The 22,206-nt window shown below is 42.7% G+C and overlaps 2 protein-coding genes across 2 annotated transcripts; one reads left to right on the top strand and one right to left on the bottom strand.

Annotated features, from left to right (window-relative positions):
• The first annotated feature begins 551 nt into the window (after positions 1 to 551).
• On the top strand, positions 552 to 10,635 carry LOC121699852 (myosin light chain kinase, smooth muscle-like). The gene is made up of 14 exons (XM_042082330.1): positions 552 to 1,080; positions 2,274 to 2,411; positions 4,446 to 4,573; positions 5,404 to 5,560; positions 5,839 to 6,150; positions 6,283 to 6,373; positions 6,463 to 6,666; positions 6,906 to 7,123; positions 7,994 to 8,117; positions 8,370 to 8,522; positions 8,620 to 8,749; positions 8,876 to 8,966; positions 9,458 to 9,598; positions 9,927 to 10,635. Exons 1-14 carry the CDS (start codon positions 909 to 911, stop codon positions 10,130 to 10,132), a joined length of 2,265 nt encoding a protein of 754 aa, XP_041938264.1. The 5' UTR covers positions 552 to 908; the 3' UTR covers positions 10,133 to 10,635.
• Positions 10,636 to 10,730: 95 nt separating this feature from the next.
• Positions 10,731 to 21,423, bottom strand: coasy (CoA synthase). Its single transcript, XM_042082372.1, has 10 exons — positions 21,285 to 21,423; positions 19,712 to 20,479; positions 19,142 to 19,356; positions 18,625 to 18,756; positions 18,174 to 18,363; positions 17,968 to 18,032; positions 17,792 to 17,876; positions 17,411 to 17,508; positions 17,137 to 17,283; positions 10,731 to 12,266 (listed from the first exon to the last, which is right to left on the bottom strand). The coding sequence occupies exons 2-10, from the start codon at positions 20,439 to 20,441 to the stop codon at positions 12,195 to 12,197; spliced, it is 1,734 nt and encodes a 577-aa protein (XP_041938306.1). The 5' UTR covers positions 20,442 to 20,479; positions 21,285 to 21,423; the 3' UTR covers positions 10,731 to 12,194.
• Positions 21,424 to 22,206: the final 783 nt, after the last annotated feature.

The raw sequence follows: 22,206 nt of genomic DNA, 5'->3' as shown, positions 1-22,206 counted from the left end.
ATGTATACACACACACAACCCCCCCCCCCCCCCCCCTCCCCCTCCCCCTCCTCTTCAAAAAATAACAAAATAAATAAATAAAATAAAACACAATGGAAAACTGCTCTAACGTCCTTGTTGATGTGAAGTTTTGACAAGCAGTGCAATTGTGTGTGGGCGGTGCCACAGTCACAATCATCCAAACACACAGCCTACTTACTTTAACAAAAGGATATTCCAACTGGCTCTTCAACATTCTTAACACACACAATTAGGTCACCCTCTACACAAGGCCACCCAGAGTAAAAGTGTTTGTTTTTTTGTCTGTTGAATGGAATAAATCTCCTATTTTCCGTCATATCCAAGAATCTCTCTTTAATATCTGTGCAGCCTGCAAGTTCACTGAACCCAGTTAGCTTGACTGACCTCACCTTGTATTGAGGGAGGTGCTGATTACCTGCCAGTACCAGGTGAGCAACAGGTTGCCACACCCACTGCCTCTCTGAGGTTTTTGTCTGTGTATAGCTTGTCTTTCTTGCCATTCTTTGTTGTTTTTGCTCTGTCTCTTGATCCCCTTTCTCCCCTCTTTCTGTTGTGCTCTCTCTCTCTCTCTCTCTCTCTCTCTCTCTCTCTCTCTCTCTCTCTCTCACCCAGTGAAGTAGCCGGGAGGCTGGTCATGCTGATCAGTGCTGATAAAACTGAAGCTATTTCCTGTGGCAACACAGAGAGCAGGATGTCTCAATGAGGAACGCAATTCACAGCTCAAAGAGAAAGAACATAAACAGGAGTAACAGAGAAGAGAAGAGGACTCTCTGGGAATTCCTTGGATAACAAAAGACTGCTGGACCATGGAGGATGAAACTACATTTTAGAAGCCCTCTCTCACTTTTTTCTTTTGTGGTGGTTTCGAGCAAGAGGGTTCCCTCAAGATGGCCTCACAGAACCGGGGTCAGAAGAAAACATATGTGTCCACTTTCAGCATGGACCTGAAGCCTTCACGCGCACCACAGGTGGTCACCGTGCATGTGGGCCAAAGGTTAGAGAATGGAGTCGAGAAAAGCAGAATTCTTCTGGACTACGAACAGACAAAATCCACTACAGGTAAGAACAGGAGTCTTGTAATGGGTGTAGGGCCGGGCTAAATAGTCTCCCACATACTCAATTGCACAATGCTTTACAGAGGTGCCCATGTGTGCATTCCAGAGAACTGCTTATTTGAGACACAACAATGACAGGAAGTCAATGCAGACAGATCTGCGTACACACTTAAGTTCAAAATAGGTGGTTGTCACATCCCTGATACATTGTTAGGAGAGGAAGAGTTCTCATTGAGTCCTGGTCATCATGGTCCAGATGTGGGTCCATGGCACGATTGATTTATTTGGTTGTTACTTGTACACACTGTTGTGTACACTGTGACTGCTAATTTTCTCAAAGCTTCACAGACAGTTCACAGAACCATACACTCACAATCTTCTCTTGCTTTGTGTGACAGCATGAGGCTTTGATTGCCTGTATTAGCAAACTAATCTCAATCGAAAGTTATTTATTTTATTCTGCCTTCTGATTTTTGTGTATATAGCATGTGTATATCCTGTGTTCTATTTTGGTCAGCACCTCATTACACATCATAGTTCCCTTTCCTTAAAAGGGTTGTTACTGCTGCAGAGTTTCAAAAGTCTGTGACAACCTGTGTCTACATTTGGAAGCAGGTACTGTGGAGAGTATGTGCAGTTTTGCACATCAGATGCAGTATTGTTGTGTCTCATGTAGGGTAGTGCTGATTAGGTTTTATGTAAATGCATGTTTTGAGAGGTATGTCATTTCACTATGATTTTTTGTCATGTCATAGCTACACATTAAGTTTCCCAAACAATTATTTTGAAAAAAGAGAGAAGAATTTCACACAAGTATTGATTCAGTTCCATGTTTTCTCTACACTCATTTCAATAATCATCAAACTGATTGTTACAAAAGTCATTGCAACTACATCACACATGAGAAAGGCATTCAGTTGTGTTTCAAGTGAGAAATACTCACTATTTCCGTTGTTCTCAGGGACCCCTTCTCAGGATTCTTATCTAATGACTTCCTGACATGTCCTTCGCAATAACATACAGTGGGTCCCATTTGTAGACATGCCATTCCCTAGCATTTGGATATTTTGACTGCTTGTTCCATTATACTCCATCCTCCCCCAACAAGCCTGGCTGACCAGAGTATTGACATTCCTTTTTGTGTATATATATCCATTTGTATATTTACTCTCAACATTGTAAACACTTTCAAACCAGATTCAAAACCTGGGCGTGCAGCTGAAACACATCAAACCAAGCTCCACAGACAGCCGCAGCCAGAGGTCAAACACTCTTTCAACAGCACGCTGGCAGCATCTTCAAAGAAGAGTCCAACAAGGGAAGAGAAGAAGAAAGGTAAAGCCTGACAGTGAGCTTCTGCATGAATACACAGTATACTTTCTGCTTTGTTTAGGGTTGCTAAAGTATTACCTCATGACCGTGTTCTTAATTTTCACATACTGCACATCTTGATAGCAACATGGGAAGAACACCCTAACAAAATGTAGATCTTGCATCTTGAATAAATTACCTTTATTACACTCATGAATGATCAAGACATTTATGTTTAGTCAGGTGCTCTGATGCCTGAGAAAATAAAATGTAGATAGATATATAGATAGATACTTTATTGATCCCCAAGGGGAAATTCAAATCAGTTGAACTCAGTTAATTTGTATATCATTAATATTAGTAGATGCCAGTAAGTTCCATTCCAGTTCACCAGATTAATTGTCATATGACCTCATCACATGACCACCCTTAAGTGTGATTGACCCAGCTGATTCTTTTGTTCCATTCACCTGTGTCTCCTTTCAGCCGTTAGTCCCAAGCAGAGGTGGGCGAAGTACTCAATTTCAGTACTTAAGTCAAAGTACAGATACTACTGGTCAAATGTTACTCCGATACAAGTAAAAGTTGCATATTCAAAATTGTACTTAAGTGAAAGTACTGAAGTACTTGATTTTAAAAATACTTAAGTATTAAAGTACAATTTGAAATTACATGTGTAAGGTTTAACACTTAAATGCATGCCCCTGACTAGCTTGTATAAGCTGCAGAATAAGGGATTATAGAATGTTACAGAATGAAGAAACCTAACTGACAGAAAGAAAATGTTTATTTTCTATCAAACTGGCTTGACATGAAAGCAACATTCAAGCAACTTTACATCACAGGTCCAACAGTGGCTCGTGGTTTCTGAGGGCAAGTAAGGTAGGTATGTGTGTAGCACAGCCTACTTCATGCTTAAATCTAACCAACCATTTCAAGGAAACAAAAGAGACTAAATGGGTGCACAAATTCCCTTTCCACTTTGTGTTTACAGTATAGACAGCCAATCATTTTAAGTAAGCTAAACAAGTCTACATGGGTGCACAAATTCACTTCCCATCACTTAAAATGGTTGCCTGTCTATACTGTAAACAAAACAAGACTACATGGGTCCACAAATTCACTCCCCATCACTGTGTATAGACACCAGAATATGCTTCCGCAGGTTGGACGGCGAATTTTTGTATGCAGTGATGTGGTTTACTTTCGGCAAACAAAGCACGCATTTAAAACGATAGGAATCGTTCATCCGTTCAGTAAACGTAAACATTTTGTAGATACGGCCATGGGTGCGAGTACTCGACAGGGCATCCGCCTTCATCTCCGTCTACCTCCATCTTGCTGTCGATTTAGGAATAGAGAACGGTTAGCCGTTGAACTTGGTTTTATAGCCTAGCGCACAGATGTGACGCAACCCTGATTAGTGATAGGCTGTCACCTGCGAACAAACCATCACATTTTAGAAGAGAGGGGAGGGGGGGACAGTTTCGATATAGGCTAGACCTAGTTTATTGAAAGTTAAAAGTAACGAGAGCCTTAACAGAAATGTAGTGAAGTTAAAAGTACGATTTTTGTCATTCAGATGTAGTGAAGTGAAAGTGAAAGTATTTTTAAAAAAAATAACTCAAGTGAAGTACAAATACTCAAAATCTGTACTTAAGTACAGTACTTAAGTAAATGTACTTCGTTACTGCCCACCTCTGGTCCCAAGAAAAGAGCCAGTGTCAGCACAGGTGAGAAATGGGGAACTGCTGTGTGTGATTCCTGTAAAACTTCAAAAAGAGTGCATTGATAAATACTATAGTTAAAGCCATTGGCTGACTGGTAATCTGTGCTTTTGATGTGTATTTCTGATGTTGGTGTGATGTACCTATAGTGGTGGGTAACACTTTTGAAGGAAGAGATTCCCCTTCCAATTTAAGGAAAATGAATAGTCTTTTCATATGCCAGATAAGAGCAGCTAGGCAGAGTAATAAAATATCTTAGAACATTAAAGAACATTTCTGAAGTGGCTGGATTAGAAGTGGAGCAATGAAATGCCGTCTTTCTCCCGCTCAGACCCAGCAGTGAAGTTCGAGGACACACCGGAGCATGTGGAGGTGCGAGTGGGAGAGACGGCTCAGCTCTTCTGCTCCTACAACTCCCCGGAGCCTGTAGCCTCCTGCTGGATCCACAACAGAGAGCAGGTCTGGAGGCACTCACTCACCACCAATATACTGCACATGTGTTCTGTTACCCAATAAATGCCCCCAGAAAGAGTGATGATTGCAATGCCCTGCACATACAGTGCTGGCCAAAAGTATTGGCACCCATGCTAAAGTTGACTGAAAAAAGGAATATAGAATCATCTTTTGGTAATTGATCTTAATGCCTTAAGTGAAAAATGAGGAAATATCTAACCTTTAAGGACACCAATTTTCTTAGTGAATGAATAATGTATCATAAATAAATAAATGTTCTTCCTTAAAATACAGGGGTCATAAGTATTGGCAACCCTATGTTAAATTCCCATAGAGACAGGCAGATTTGTATTTTTAAAGGCCAGTTATTTCATGGATCCAGAATACTGTGCATCCTGATAAAGTTACCTTGGCCTTTGGAATTAAAATAGCCCCACATCATCACATACCCTTCACCATACCTAGAGATTGGCATGGGTGTTATTTCAGTTAGCCTATTAGCTGGTTTGATGCTCATTGAGCTCAATGCAAATCAAACCAGCTAATAGGCTAACTGAAATAACACCCATGCCAATCTCTAGGTAGAACATTTATTTATTTATGATTCATTATTCATTCACTAAGAAAATTGGTGTCCTTAAAGGTTAGATATTTCCTCATTTTTCACTTAAGGCATTAAGATCAATTTCCAAAAGATGATTTTATATTCCTCTTTTCAGTCAACTTTAGCATGGGTGCCAATACTTTTGGCCAGAACTGTAATGATTTACTGCAGTTAGAATAATGGAAACGGTTATGACATGATCCAATGTGGAGTGTAATTTGGTGCTTGACAGGCTGTGGTGAGTGAGGATCGCTCCAGTGTGAAAAGTGAACAGCAGAGCAGCAGTCTGCAGATATCGGACGTCAGGCCTGAGGATGCAGGAAGTTACACACTCTTCGTGAGAAACCGGAGAGGGTCCACACAGCACACCATCCAGCTGAGTGTCGTAGGTGAGGCCTTAATTGGACACTGCTTGGTAATGGTCTTTGGCCATTGTTCAAGTTGAAGGTGACAAAGGGGTATGGGAATTTGAGACATGGGGCCAGTACAGATCTTTCAAGCAGTCTAATGGCTACACTTGCAGCTAGTGGATATGTAAATTGTTTACTTCAAAATTCTCCTATCTGGCCTGGAGTTATGTTGCCTGTTCACAATGTCCTCGGTCAGTGATCTGTGCTCCTTCTCCCTTTCGGTTTCTCTTCGTTCCTCCTAATTTGTGTCTGTCCAGACCGACCCCATCCACCAGCCTCCTGCCCCTACGTCTCCCAGCTTACCTCCAGGTCTCTGGTGCTATCCTGGTCAGGCACGTGCTACGACGGCGGCTCGGCTGTGACCGGCTACGTGGTTGAGCTGAGGCAGGTAGGCCCTGGGGAGCCAGGGGACTGGACCGAGCTGACAAGCCGGTGTCAGAACACTTGCTACCGGGTGCGTTCGGGCCTTGACCCGTCTGGGGAGTACCGCTTCCGTGTGAGGGCCTACAATTCTGTAGGCGTCAGTGACCCCAGTGAGGAATCCGACTGCATCAGGATGGAAACACAAGGCAATACATCAAATGTGTTTATTTTATAGCCCTGTCTGTAAAAGCTCATTAGTAGCCTATTATATCAGGTTAAGTTGTGTGTAAACCATCATTTAATTAAATGTTATGTTAATGTTTCTTTCACCTCCAAAGATTGTCCACACGAGGAGTCTTATGTGGACGTGGTCATTGACACCACGCACACTGTGAAGGATCACTACAACGTTCATGAGCGACTAGGAGTGTGAGTGCTTGTCTCTACCCATGTCAGTCTGTTTGCTCACAGCCGTAACCACCTCTGTGTTTGAACATCTTCTACCAATTGTTCCTCAGAGGGAAGTTTGGGCAGGTGTACCGGCTTGTGCACAAAGAGAATGGCCGGGTAAGTGCTGGGAAGTTCTACCGGGGACGTGGGTCCAGAGAGAAAACAGCGGCCCGGAAGGAAATTGAACTGATGAACGAGCTGCACCATCCGAAACTCGTGCAGTGCCTGGGAGCTTATGACAGCCGCTCTGAGATAGTCATGATCATGGAATAGTGAGTTGATCCTTTATCCCCACATACTACTTATTTATTTGTTGTGGATAGGAGGGGTTTAACTTATGGAGCCTTTTGCTGTCTTTCTGGTAGCTCTGAAAGCTAGTTTTCTGGTAGTATGTTTTGTAATGTACAACGCTGTCTTGGGTTTGAAGTTGTTCAGGTACTGTACATCACTGTTTATACGAGTGGCAAGAATCCAGAGAGACTCAGCATGGCTTTAATATTCATGTCTGCAGTATTGCTGGTGGAGAGCTGTTTGAGCGCATCATGGACGACAACTTTGAGTACACGGAGCCCACCAGTGTGCGCTACATGCAGCAGATCCTGGAGGGGATTCAGTACGTCCATCAGAAGAACATTGTTCACCTGGACCTCAAACCTGAGAACATTGTATGCGTCAACACCACTGGCACACTCATAAAGATCATTGACTTTGGGCTCGGCAGCAAACTGGGTAAGGCTGTACGTCCTATAAAATCTAAAAGTTCCTCCTCAAGTCATGATACTTTATTTACAATTGTTCATCCTGTGTTCAGATGCACATGGACTTTTATCTGTGTGATAATATGATATTTCACACAACAGACCTTTAACAGAAGAGAATAGTTTCAAGGACAGTGGGGCTTCAAGTTCTGTATGGAAAACTATTGTGCTACATTGTACCCTCATTTAACTGTGAGGGTGGTGATGACAATGGCAAGATAATGAAATATGCATGCTGTTGCTTTGAATTGTATTCAAACTTCTGTCATTTTTACATGTCTCATTGTGTGGTCATGGTGCTCATCTTGCTCATTCATTCTGACTGGATAGTATGGCAGAAGCACAGATAATATCTGCAAGCTTTGTTTGCATAAACAGGAATGGGTTGGCCCCTGTTATATCTGAAGGCTAAATACACAAAAGACACATGGTAGCACTGGCTTCTTTGAAGCATGAGCGATTCCGCACTAAAACACATTTAACCACAACAGCACCGGCATAGATCTCATGGCAGTCATGTGCAGACACCCTCCTGAGACAAGCAACACATTCTGTTATAGTATTCACAGTGCTGTGCATTTACCGTCACATGCTGTACTGATGTGGCCACGTGTGAATCACACCTTCAGAGCCTCCTCAGAGTAACAAAACTCAGGCTCTCGAACTCTGCTGCAAAGCTGCTGTCATCTCTGCTGTTTTTTAACGTGAACATTCAAATGTAGAGGCTTTCATCACCTTTTCTGCCTAATGCTTCTGTCTGGATGCTTAGGGAAAATTTTTTTTTTCCCCCACTCATTTCTCCACTATGTTTGTTTGCTGTCGCTGTGGCGGTTTCCTCCAGACCCACACAACCCACTGATGGTGATGCATGGGACCCCCGAGTTTGTGGCGCCAGAAGTGATCGGCTATGAGCCTGTGGGTCTGGCCACAGACATGTGGAGCATTGGAGTCATCTGTTATATCTTGTGAGCCCCATATCTAATACATACATATCCTCAACCACAAACAAGTCCACTAGACTACTTTACATGTGCAATTTAACTTTGCTGCCATCTGCTGTTGAAAATAGTAACATGAGATCAAAAATTAGAGGAAAAGTGCCTAAAATGCAGTTCTTGGCCTTAAATATTCTCTCCTTCCTCCAGCCCTGTATGCTATGTAATTTCCTTCTTCCTCCAAGTTGTTTCACATCTGTCTGTCTGTCTGGACTCCACTAGGCTAAGTGGGGAGTCTCCGTTCCAGGGGAACAGTGATGCGGAGACACTGACTCTGGTGACCGCAGCCCGCTGGGAATTTGACTCTGAGAGCTTTGAGGACATCACCGATGAGGCCAAAGATTTTATCCGCTCGCTGCTCAAAAAGGACAACAGGTCGGTGCTGCAGTAATTAGACACTCCAATCTAGTTCTCACAGTCTGTGGCTGAACAGCTGTTAGATCTGTGTTTGCTAATGCACATGTACTTGCAGAGAGCGAATATCTTGTGAAGAAGCGCTGGCACACCCCTGGATGGCGTCTTTCTCTACACCGGAGCCACGTGCAACCAAATCCCTCAACAAGGGCAAGATGAGGAGATTTCTGGCTAAACAAAAATGGAAGGTATGGAAAGTCTCTTGTGAAGAATGATTTCTTTTTTTTATTTAGATAAACAATTATTTTACTTTATTCTTTAATCATTACCCATTACTAATTTAATACATTTTATGCTTTTACATCTAACCACAGAAAGCTGGGAAGGCGGTTCTGGCATTGAAGAGGATGACTCATCTTTCCAGTAAATCAGATGGACCAGACTCCCTAAACTCATCAGTTGATGGTAGGTATTAATGCAACCATCTCCTTGGGCCGGGCGTGCCATTTTATTTTTAATCACTGTGTTCATCAATAGAACAAGGTATGAGCTGTCTTCACCTCACTGTGTGTTCACTGTGTGATGTGTGTGTTTCACTAATTCACGGATTGGGTTAAATGCAGAGACTAAATTTCCCTCACGGGATCAAAAGAGTATATATATATATATATATATATATGTGTGTGTGTGTGTGGTGTATAGCTTTCCCAGACCAATGCATTCCCTAGATCACAAAATATTATTTTGTTCAAGAGGTGTCATGTTTTGCCATCTAAGCCTTTGTAGATTGTCTAAAGTGCCAGTGTGATGAACTGGCAGTCTCAAGACTACTAAACTGACCTAACAACAAAATAACCTGGCTGATTAGAAAGAGCCTCTAAACACATTCCACAAAATCAGCTGTGTCTCATACACACTTGTATCTGTAACTTCTATCTGTTTCTTTGTTCTTCTAGAGCTGACGCTGAGTCCGCAGGCAGAGAAGGCCGTCCAGTCCCTGGACAAGAGCCTGAGGAGTGAGCCACGCTTCAACAGCACCCTGAGTGACATGACCCGGCTCCGCGGCTCCACGGTCCACCTTGTGTGCAACATCCAAGGTACTGAACAGAGCCCCAACCGTGCGGAATCACTAAACGCAACCATGTGCACCGCATCAGGGCAGACGTTAGCTTAAGCTGGAATCACATGAGCTGTCTCATGATGGGGAGACATGAGGTTCACTGTTAATTGGATGTAATCAACCCAATTACCTCAGCCAGGAGAAAAGGGTGGCATCTGCATACCTGAGATGCACAAGACTGATATGCAGCAGCCTGTCCTGAAACTAAGAAAACTTAATCTTGTGTTTCATGTCCTCTTTAAGCAAGTTGAAAAATGGAGTTTGTGCTTTTACTGACATTGATGTCGATGTTTCAATAATTACAGGGTACCCTGATCCGGAGGTGCTGTGGCTGCATAATGAAGACCCGGTGGAGGAGACCGATCGGGTCCAGATCGCGTACGAGGAGGACGGCACCTGCGCGCTCATTCTGTCGGACGTGGAGCCGCAGGACTCTGGGGTCTACAAGTGTCGTGCCAGCAACAGACTAGGGGAGGCGCTGTGCTCAGCCCGCCTCACAGTGGAGATGTAGAAGCCTGCATGTGTGAGCAGAGCTCCTGGAGATGACTACTGCAGATAAACTCCCCCAGCAAAGCAGCATCATGACCGTGATGATCAGTCCTCACACAGTTCAGGTTGTGGTTTAAAGTGGAATTGAATGAAGAGGCTCCATGAGTTGTAGTACAGGTCTTTTATACTGTTTTATACATGGGTTGTCACAGGTTATATATGAAGTTGCACACAGCACAATGAGTTATTTGATGTCCACGTTTCCACATGCCTCCTAGCTTCAAGGCACATTAATGGTTTCACAAAGTTACTGTTGCCAGTTGTCACAACTACAGATCCACCGGGAGCACTTAAATGATCTATTTTTATATAAATGAATGATCTTGTATGTTTTAGCAATAGTATATTTTCAATATTTTTGAGTATACTACATTTATAAACTTAACTGCAGTGTTTTTATATGAAGCTTTACAAGTGCACTTCTGCGTATTTAAACCGAACCAATAAAGAGCAGAACATTTCAAATGCAGTGTCTGGTGTATCAGTAGTAGCAATGTACAAAAATAACTTATGCATATGTTGTCGTATGTAAAAACGAACACAAAAAAAGTAGGCCAGGCTTTTCGTATTCAGTTTAATAGAGCTTTCTTACTTTATAACGGAAGTTCTCTACCATGTACCATTCTTCAAATAATCCTTGTTCAACTAGTGCATTAATCTCAAAGATTTACACATAGATTATTAAAATATTCTGGAAAAAAAAAACTGACATTGCTTATTTGGAAATCTCACCAGCCTTGTCAGTGAACAGTTTTAAAAAATAAAATCAGGACTAAAAAAACTTCTGAACAATATTTTTTTTCTTTGTTTAGGTTTTACACTCTCTCTCTACCATGCCAGTCTTTGAGAAAAAAAGACAGAGATAGCTGACTGGGTCTTGTTTAAACCTAGTCTGTACAGTAGGCACATTTACACATGTAATTTTGCAAGCATCTGTAACAGCATTCTGATATGGAAAGAACCAAGTCCATCATTTTTAAGGCCCCTCTTGCTAGTGTTGCGTAACAGGTCACACTTAGTGTACACCCATTCTCTCGACAAATTTTGTCAAATCACAAACCTCCAGAGATGCAATAGCACAACGGAGCGCTTACAACTCAAACGTATTGATCAATGCACATGGAAATGTCAAGGTGGTTATCCTAATTCTATTTTAAAAGACTAATCTTCCAGGCATTGTAGTTAACAGATACTAAACAATTTAAAACATGATCCTGATTCACATAAGCTGAGCCACTTAGAGGTGCAGATATGACGAGGCAGCACTGCTGCGCCCTAACGAAAGTAGTAGGTTTTCAAACCTGAACCGCTTTTATGAACAGATGAGCGGTCATGTCAAATGTGGCTCATTGACACACTATTGCAGTCCATTTTGCTTCATGGGTTATTGGAATATTGTCCATAGTCTATAGCAAGCTATACAAAAAACCACAGTGTTTCACAGATTAACCTCAATGCGAAGGAACAGTATGGGGTATATACACTTGAAATAAACATGAACACAGTTTAAAAATTGGTTAGAGCAGGAAAGTATCGACTCTATCTGTATAAAACATGGAGCATTCTGATTAGTTTTTTTTTCCTCATGTGAAAAACCTCAGTCAGGATTATAAACTGCCTGTTCTGTGTGCACTGGTGTGGTTTGTTTAGGAGTAGATGAGCCCTCGTCCCTGGTAATGGTTTAAAGATGATGTCGACATTGGGTGAGATGTCCACTGTGTTCCCCAGGGCTCCCTCCTGTGTTCATCTTGCGCTCTATGAGAGGCTGTTTCCAATGTTATCACATATCATATCAGATTTGGCTGTGGTTAAAATCAAGTGTCTGTGCACACACTTTTGGGATCCACCTGTGTTTCTTGACCAGTTGGTGTGGGGTTTTTCCAGCATTCCAAAGTGTGTGTGTGTGTGTGTGTGTGTGTGTGTGTGTGTGTGTGTGTGTGCACTTATGCATCTAGTTTTATGGATCTAGTTGACAGCAGCTGGACATTACTGTAAAAGGGACGCATCCCATCCTCCTCCCTCTCTTATGAGGACAGGCCTGCCTCCTGCAGTCTCTGGTTGATTCGTTGCTGCAGCAGGTTCCAAGCTTTCTGTACCTGGAAATGCGACACACATACCAAGAAAGGTGTAACCATAATACACAGGCTGTATGTGCAGCATAGGTTTAGCAAGAAATGGGATTTAAAAAAAAAAAAACCTAGCTAACAGCCTTTTCACATGTTTGTGGTGCGGACAGATATCCCCTTGTTCCAAGATGGAATGCAGGGATTAAAGTGAAAAAAAAAATCGTTTGACTGAACTTTTTTCAGGCCATCAGTCATACGTAGTTCTACCTATAGAGATAGCACCCCTTTTGCGGTCGCGACCTATTGGTTTTTAAATGTACAAAAAGATGCAAACAGTAAAGTAAAGGGAGTATTCGCCTTATTCACACGGCGGCCATTGTTTAAACCAAAACGAGGCTACAGGGTACACTTACTATATAATTAATGCCACCTACAGGTGAATGCATAGAACATAACAATCCTATGGTTTGTGTACCCATGTGAATAAGGTGTGAATAAGGCGAATTGAGGGTGTTCTTGATTGAGATGGAATTTTCCTGATGAACAAAACAATATTTCAGTACCATCCCTGACCATTGCTGATTAGCCATTGCTGTTCTTTTCTACTGCAGCAATATTGTAGAAAGGCTTTAACTTACACTCTTATTTTCTTACTTCAGGCCAAAAGTGTTTAAAGGGGAGATTTTTTTTCTTGTTAATATGCAATTCAACACCAAGTAAAATCTATAAAATCAAGTTGGCAAGACTTCCCATTTCCTCATCAAAGTAATGAATCAGAACATTCTAGATATTGTTCATATTTTCATTTGTTGCCTCATCCGCATTTAATGAAAACATGGTAATTGAGTTTTACAGACAACTCAGTTTTCCAATGAGCAGCAATACTGTGTGTGCTCATTCAGGGGCAGTTCTAGGGGCGGGGCCACAGGGGCCCTGGCCCCACCTGAAATCTCATTGGCCCCTGAATGGCCCCTGTACCGTTAATCTTCAATAAGTGTCAAACTTATTGAGAGCGATGATCAGAGATGCAACTCCATTCCCAAACAACTGGTGGCAGTAATGCACCTTTTGAAGCTTGAAAGCTTAAGCACACAGCAAACTGCTTAGGTCTGTGCACGAAAGAAAGAATACATTTGGCTAACCAGAAAAGTATCAGCTAACGTGAAGAACTGATCAATGGTGTTTCATCCTCCACAGAAGTTTCTTGGTGAGTCACAAATCTCTATGTTGGTTATCATTAATATGTGAAAAGGACGTTCATTTGTTGCTGTTAGGTTTGTCAATTATGAAGCAGCAGCAAGCTGCTAACGTTAACTTAGTCAGTGAACTGTTACTTAACGTTAGGTTACTTGAGTTAAGGTTTGAATTCATTGTTAGCATGCTGATTTTATGCATGCAAAGGTAATGTATGAAGTGTTTTAAATGGTGTTATATGAAATGTCACTGCAGAGAAATGAACATCCTGTTTGTTTGGGGTCCAACATTAATAGTATTACATGCACCAGTGCGCCTTACCAAATGTAAGGAAAGTTCAATTTTTTCGCTTGAGGAACAAGTTTAGCAGCTGCTAACATTAACCTTAAATCTCATGAGAATGCAGGCCTAATTGAGGTGTAACGTTTTTGTAGAGTTAATGTGAGCTATCATTGCAAAGTTATTAAGCACTATTCTGAGTTTATTTGATTCATGGGCTTCGCATGAATTCTGTCTGAAAGTGTTAGGACAAGGAGAGTTTCATTGAGATAAATTGGTTACATTTTCTACCCTATTCACTCAAGCTTTATATGATTTTTTTTAATAATAATAACTGGTTTTACAGTTGCTAGACGACATGCTGAATACAAGTATGGATTATGTGACACGCATTAGTGTTTCACCTACAGACTGGGATGGTGCAGGCTGAGATTGGAGCTGGTGACTTCAACCCACAGTCTTCAGAACCACCAGTCACCAAGCATAGCTGCTCCTAATGGTACCATGCTATTTCCTATTGCCACTACAGTGAGCATATTATGTCATTCATTTTAGAAACGCCATGTTGACAGTGCTGTTTAGACTCTATGGGCTAAGCCCCGAATGTTTTCAACTGCTGGCGACGCCCCTGCTTCTAGCCATCAGTAAGCTCACGTCATGTTTGCTTGTCAAGTGCTCACCAGAAATGAACATTGCATGACACTTCTCTGACTTTTCTGCAATCCAAGGTTTTCTTCGAGTTGTTTGGTTTTTCAATATTTATTTTAACTTATTATTATAACTTATTTTATGCACATCTCATTTCCAAATAATAGCCTACAGACACAGACACAAGTTACTCTCCTTCTTAAAGTGAAAGGCCCCTAGACTTACACACCACTAATATAATATAATCATGACATTAAAGGTAGGTGTTAAAAGGTAAAAAAGTTGACAGTGGGTTATGAAAGTTAATAACAATTAAGTTACTCAAACTTGTTTCATGTTCTTCTCTCCAGACATTTCCCATTATAGAGCAGATGGTTCTGTGCAACCTCTCTTAAAGGTATTCCGCAAGATACAACATGGAAATAGGAAGAGGCCACTCAATGACTTCTGATACAAAGACTTCAAATGGTATGAATATTCCATCTTTAGTGTTTTGCTACCCCTTCCGTAATTTTTTCGCTTCCAAATGCCCCATCGTCTATCTTCAAATCAGAATCAAGCTTTTCTAACTGGAAGCAAGACGGTGGCTTCAAAGACCATTCCAAATCAGACCATTATATATTGTGTTTTCAATGCACATTATAAATAAATAGGACATTTGTTAAGATTTATATCGGCTTTTTAGTTTTTTAGCAAAAGTATTTGAACAAGGTGAGACTGGTGAAATATATGCACCTTACTGCTGTGGTGTAGTCTAGTTAGCTGTAGAGGGTATACTGTGATCAACCCTAAATGTTAATACCTATCCTTGCCTATTTTAAGTGGGTATACTGAGATGGTGATGCTTTTTAAGTGGGTATACTGCATAGTCCTGCATATCACGTAGACTACACCACTGCCATACTGAACAAGGAATTTTCTGTGCATGGATGTTGACGGTTTTTCGCCCCTCAGTGTATGATGTGGCCCCTTTGTGGCCCCTGTCTCAGAAAAATCCTAGAACCGCCACTGGTGCTAATGCAGGATAACGACAATCTGGAGAGGGTGCTTTTGTCTTCAGCAACAGATTGTATAAGGTTGACAAGAGGTTGCGATATGGTGAGGGACAGGTCGTGTTGTGCTATGAAAGAACATGCGTAGCCTACTTTCTGAGCGCAAAAACGGTCAGCCATAGATAAACGTAGCCTACCTCTGTCGTGGTGGCTAGTTGCACCAGGTAGGGAAGATGTCCTGAAGTGCACGAACGTTAACCTTATGGCGGTCTTCTGATTGGTGGCATGCTAAAACGTTTTCTTGCAGCAAACCACGAAAAAGCAAACCTCTGGCACTTTAATTTCTTTACACCATGGCTTGTTAGTTCTCCCCCATTTCCAACAGCCGCCTATCTCCATTTATTTTTTAACTTTTGACACCTGTGCCTTTAGCAACAACGCATCCATGACAGCTAGTGGCAACTGTTGCAACAGTTCGCGATGATGACAATATTATTATTATTTTATGTTAACACGCTCAGTCAAAACCTTCCGTCGCAAATTGTGAAAAAAAATGTTGTACATGTCATAACAGACAGGATAATAAATTGCATACATAAATTGCACACATAATGTTAGTTGCATTGATTAAAAACTGTAACAATAATAGTACATCGGGTGGCATGGCTATCTGTTCAAGTCATAGGTGACACCCAAAATGAATGACCTCCCCTGACAAGAGTTCGCGATAGTAAGAAATAGTCTACATTGATGCACGGAAAGAAAACAGCCTACGCTTCTTCTCCAAATTCGCACAGAGCTCACAATATCATATCCAAAAAAGTTAAACCGATTGGCCAACCTCATCAGCTGTCTCGATTGTGTCCCTGTAATCCAACTTTTAGACCGTTAGTCCTCCAGACGTGTTCTTTTTTTTTTAAGCAAACGTCCCAGGCCAATGAGACAAGCGTGTAGCTACAACATAAACAAAGCGAAACTCGTGGCTGACGTATCTTCTTGAGCGGACACTGATTGAGACACAGAAAGTTCTCAAGAACACTATTAGGTCTTTAAACATTTACCATCACACACATTAATTCATCTGACCTAATATTTGTAGTTGCCTTAAAAAAAGGAAAAGAAAAGGTGATAGTCCCCCCCCTCCTATTTTTTTTCTCATCGGATCTGCATCGATCTCAAATATGACATTTCTAAAATCAAATTGACGGAAATCCGTCGTACGACGGAGAACTTTAATCCTTGGGAATGTTGCGGCTCCCACTTAGGCTTTATACAACAGTAAAGGCCAGTCAAATTACTATTTTCTTTTTAAGTACAGCTCTGGAAAAAAAAAAAAAAACACTGCACATTTTTCAAATGTCATCCTGCGGTTGCTGAGTGACATTTCGAATGAGTTGACGGTCATATTCAAAATTAAGAGACCACTGCAAATTTTTAATATGATTGTTAACTCATTCGAATGTCACTCAGCAACCGTAGGATGACAGAAATATGTGCAGTGGTCTCTTAATTTTTTCCAGAGCTGTATATATTTTGGGCTTTTTTTGGCTTTATTATGACAGAAGAGACTGACAGGAAGCAAGTGGGGAGAGAGAGAGAAGGGGTGGGATCAGAAACTACAAGCAGGCAACGACCCCCCCCACACAAACATTCCACACACACACACAGGACATTGACGCGGCAGTGGTGGGTCGTTACACCTCATTACTCGTTCTAAATGGATGGTTGTCTGAATAATGAATGAGTGAGAATGTGTGGTGTGTCTGTGTGGTGTGTGTAATATTTACCTGCTTCTGAGTCTGGTGAGGCTCCCACAGGGTGCACAGCACCACGTTGGCATGCTGCACCTGCTTAGCGCTGGACCACTGAGACTGCAGCCTCCGCACAGCATCCTCCTCGCTCACCCCATCTCGCTCCACAATTCGCCGCACCGCCTGACACAGAGAAGGGAGAAGAGGAGAAAACGTCATATCCTCATAAGAGTCAGGAAGAGATGACACACTTGGAAACATAAAGAGGGGAAGAGAGGGAAAGGTTCTGTTGTTCAAGCGGCTGGAGTACCTCTTCCTCTGGAATGGTGGCGACCCAGACTTCATGCACCAGAGTCTCCCAACCAGCTTCCAGCAGCACTGCTGCATCCACTACACACACGCGTTTGCCTGCGGTAAAAAGCGCACACACACACACACTTTTAAACATTTGAAATTTCCCCAAGTATACGGAATACAAGTAACTGATACCACTGAACTATTATCCACTGAACTATTAACCCTTAAAAGTGTGGGTTTTTGAACATTCTAACGTAAGATTCCGTTCCCCAGCAATTCAAGGTTCTAAAATTCTATGTTGCATTGAACCCAAATATTCTTTAGAACGTTCATTTTCCAACATTCCCGTCACACCGGAATTCGAATATGCTGAATGACAGGAATTTTACTGTACCTTCTTCTTTGGCCTGTTGTATCCGTTTCTTAACCAGCAATGCAATTTCTGGCCATACTATATCAGTCAAAGCTTTTAACCTTTCCTGCAACACAAACAGTACATTTGTCAGCGTCCTTTTTATAAAACATTCTAAAACAGACAAAAATACAAAAAAACAGAAGACAGAACAGTACCGGGTTTCCAAACACCTTCCTGCCCAACATCCGTCTGTTTATAGTCTTATCCTCATTCAGTATATCTGAAAAAGAGTATCCAACTTTAATACCATTGTATCAGTATATGTAGTATTCCATGAACAATTCAGATAACATAAGACCCAGTCTGACTAAAACATTGAGGAAATGGTCAACTGTGACAACTCTCCAGGAGACTGGCTGACCTGTCCCAAACTCCTGCACCACCTTTTGGTAGGCGACGGCCCCGGGCAGGTACGTCTCGTGGCCCAGCTGGTCACTGTCAATGCGGGCTGCTCCCAGGGTCTCCAGGCGGCGTGCGATGGAACTCTTCCCACTCCCGCTGCCCCCCGTAAGGCCAATCACGTACGGGATGAGGGGGACGTCCGACCGAGGCTGGTGAGAAGGAGGTTTGGAGAAATAAATACACAGTCTTACTTAAATGACATTCTGGTGTTGCAAACCTAATGCAGCGTTGTCCTTTTAAACTCTGCAAGTGTTGTCTCTCAAGAGTCCTTCAGTCGTTATCTTGTTACTTCTCTTTTGTTTTTTTTACCGTTTCTATTTCATTTCTAATTCATCTATTTGCAGATGTTACTTACAAATGCAGATCTTACTTCACAAATACGTTGCCAACCCAAGCACCCCAACCCATACCTTGGGTGGGCTGAGCAGGGTGCCCAGCAGTCGCGAGCGCAGACTGGACGAGCTGATCTTCTCCTCCTCGATCTCTGTGTGATGGGCGTCCTTAATCAGCTGGATCTCGTACAGCACCAGCTCAGGAAGGCCCTGGGGGCAAACACAAGAGTGTACTGTTAAGGTTAGGTGTAGTCCTTTTTTTCCATTAAAGGCCAAAAGTCAGCCATGAGCAAAGTCCAGAGGAATCTTCAAAGACTGATTATTTGACCTTTAAACAGACAAACACTAACGTGCAAAGATTAATTCTGAACGGGAGATCTGTTAAGTCATTTACAGTGTCCATCCTGAACAAAGGTAACTGCAAGCTTGCCCTGAGAAAGGAACAAACATTGACCCTCTGAAAAACTCTGTGACTGCCTTAAAGCATAGAGCAATTATCATTTGAGAATCCTGAACAAAGTCAGTAAAATAATGTCAATACAGGGTCATATCCTTTCATAAGTAATATAGTGCCAAACTGGAAAGGCAGACACACATTTTCCAGCCTCCTTTTGTTCACGGCTTCGCCCCCCCTCCGTGTCTCCTCGCTGACCACGATGCACTGCAGCTGGGGGTCTGTGATGGAGGGGCCGAAGGGGTCAAAGAGCGGCACGATCTCGTACTGCAGCGAGGGCTTGACATCCCTCAGGAACTCCTCCAGCCTCTGCACGCGCTGAGGGTACGGCTCGATCAACTCCTTTAACACCTTATCTACACGACAAGAGAGAGAGAACAACAGAGACAAAACAATCAGCTACAGTATAGAGAGAGGGAACAAGGAAGGAGAGAGGTAGATAACGCCACAGGCAAGAAAATGGGAGAAAGACAGATACTCAGTTAAACAAATAGTCACGCCAATTAAAGTATTAGTGCCATTTCACCACACAAAAGACTTGTTCAAACTGGTTTCTGTCTGCCCAGACTGGTAACAGTGTACTGCAATATATCCAAGTAGGAAAACGACTCACAATATAACCAGTGCGCAGAACAATCTCAAACACAAGGTCAGCACGAGCTGCATTCCTAGAGGAAATCTAACACAGGGTCGCGTGAGAGACACACTCACTCTTTAGTAACTCTTTATCCGACACGCCAATGAGGAAGCGCTTGTTGGCGAGGAGGCATGAGGCGTTCAACAGGGTCTTGTGGGCGATGTGAAGGCGGTCGAACGTTCCTCCGAGCACCACATCGCTGTACGTTTCTATGGGCTCCGACTGGACCCTACTCTTCTCCTTCTCCTCCTCAGTGTCCTTGGTCACCTCTCCTCCGCTCTCCTCTCCCTCGCTGCTCTCCAGGACCTGCAGCCGTGGGTGCAGCAGCACGGAGTTGAGGCCGGGGCTGCACACGTAGCAGTGGCCGGTGTACCTCTGCAGGCACTGGGCCACCAGGGTTGACTGGCCGGGGTCCTGCAGGGCGTAGTCTGTCAGCACCACCTCCGGGGAGTGGGAGAGGGACTGTGGCGAGGGGAAAGGGTTTGCCCCTCCATTTGAGCCCAGGCCGGCCACGTTGGTGGGCTGGGCGCGCACGTTCGTCAGCAGCACCCGGACGTCCAGGTGGCCGCAGATGTCTGCGGCATTGCTGTAGAGGCGGGATATGAGACTGGAGAGGTCCACCACGGGGGGGATGTACACAGGCCGAGCCTGGCTGGAGACACCCAGGTTCAGGTCTGGGTGGAGATGCACATAGAGGGTACGCTCTACCACCTGGGCGGCAGAACTCAGGACTGGCGCGATGCGCAAGGGGAGGGTGTGCAGGGGGGATGTGAGGACTAGTATGCCAGTGCTGAACATCGACATGGTAACCAGCACAATGTTCTCAGCAGCACTCACAGCATCTGTAAGGGAAAAAGATAACATTGCATCATATATTATTTATTGACTAAACTCTAACATACCCTACCTTCCTTACATGGTCTCATAACTTCGGAAAGTACAAAGTACATAGACACAATGCTAGAAACAAGAGGAATATTACAAATTCATGGCACGCTTGAAATCCTGAGTTGATTTTAATCGATTGTTATTACCGCAGAAACGTCAGTTAACGGCAACTGTTCAACTTGTCCAAAGTGTAAGCAATCTACAAGTTACAGGTCAGGGGGGTGTTCCAAGTATGTGGTTTAGTGACAAGGCTGGGTAAGTTAACTCAGAGTAAGTGGTAAACCTCCTAATAGAAGAGCTGTATGGCTTCATTCGCCTGACAAAACAATGCCATAGGGCTCTTGTTGTAGGAGGTTTACCACTTACTCTGAGTTAACTTACCCAAGTTTATTACTTAACCACGTACTTGGAACACCCCCCAGGTCACTTAGCTATTCGATGTCTGAGTTACGTTTACGTTTCTCAGCGTTAGATTGATGTTTTCAGACAGTTACTGAACACCTTAGCGTTATAATCATGTCCTTAAGTCGACAACGAGAAATAAATTTAAATGTGTATAATGTGTCAAATCTTCCTTTACAGGATGACACTAGCTAGTAACCTTGCTAAAAAAAATAGCCCTCTGAGCTAAGAGCTGCCGTTCCACCACCACCAATGGTAAGTTAGCTACCTAGCCAACCTGCTAGCCTCTTAGAGGCAGATCCATTGACAGTAAAAAAGAATGGCAGACCGAATAGACTTATAGACAATGTACATTACCATGATGTCGACAGCCGGCAGAATTCTGCAGTGTTTCCGCAAAGTGTGCTACCCCACGTACCCTACATTACCAACTAGTGTTTACAAAGTTAACCAACTCTCATTTGGGTTTCCTTCCGAGTTGCTCCATGTCCATTTGACCTAGTAGACCACGTGATTCTGTACCCAACGTTTATTGGACATGTCGACAATTAAATCTTGTGCCATATAGGGAAATGTAGTCCCATTTAGTATAGTAGGACACAGAAATCAGATAGATAGATGAATACTTTATTGATCCCAAAAGGGAAATTCAAGGCCCAGTATACAATTATAACATTAACAGTATGAGAAAATTGTGCTTTGGCAACACTGTACTTACAGTCATGCTATAAAGCAACCTTGAATTGAATTGAAATAACAAATCCACATAAATAGTATGGACAGTAAAATATACTAAATCAAAAATCTACATGAATGTAGCCTACTAAGCGATGTATAAGCATGAGATGCTTGCAGTGACAGGGCCAGGGAATGACCCTGTGATTCAGTATGTAAGGTGCACTATGAGAGTGTGTCATGGTGGTAGTGCAAATAAATCCAACAGTGCAAGGATAAAGTCTAGAGACCAGCATTAAATATGGACAATATAAGATAATGATGTAGACATAGTAATATACAGTTTGTTCAGGGTCCTTTTATCTGATATTGAAGTGATGCTCTCATGGATGGATTATGAACTTTGCCCCCCCACCCCACACACACACACACACTAATTGTTGCATATTTGGGGGGGGGGGGGCTTGGGGGTCCTCCCCCAGACAATGTTTAATTTGTTTGATGTGATTTCCTAAAGAACAAGCTGCACTGGTCTAAAAAATGGTTGATAAAAAAAGTTAATTTTATATAAACTCATGATCAAATTGGGTGTGGTGTGGTGTAG

Source organism: Alosa sapidissima, chromosome 24, assembly GCF_018492685.1.
Source record: "Alosa sapidissima isolate fAloSap1 chromosome 24, fAloSap1.pri, whole genome shotgun sequence".
Lineage (NCBI taxonomy): Eukaryota > Metazoa > Chordata > Actinopteri > Clupeiformes > Clupeidae > Alosa > Alosa sapidissima.
This window is presented reverse-complemented; position numbering and strand designations above follow the sequence as displayed.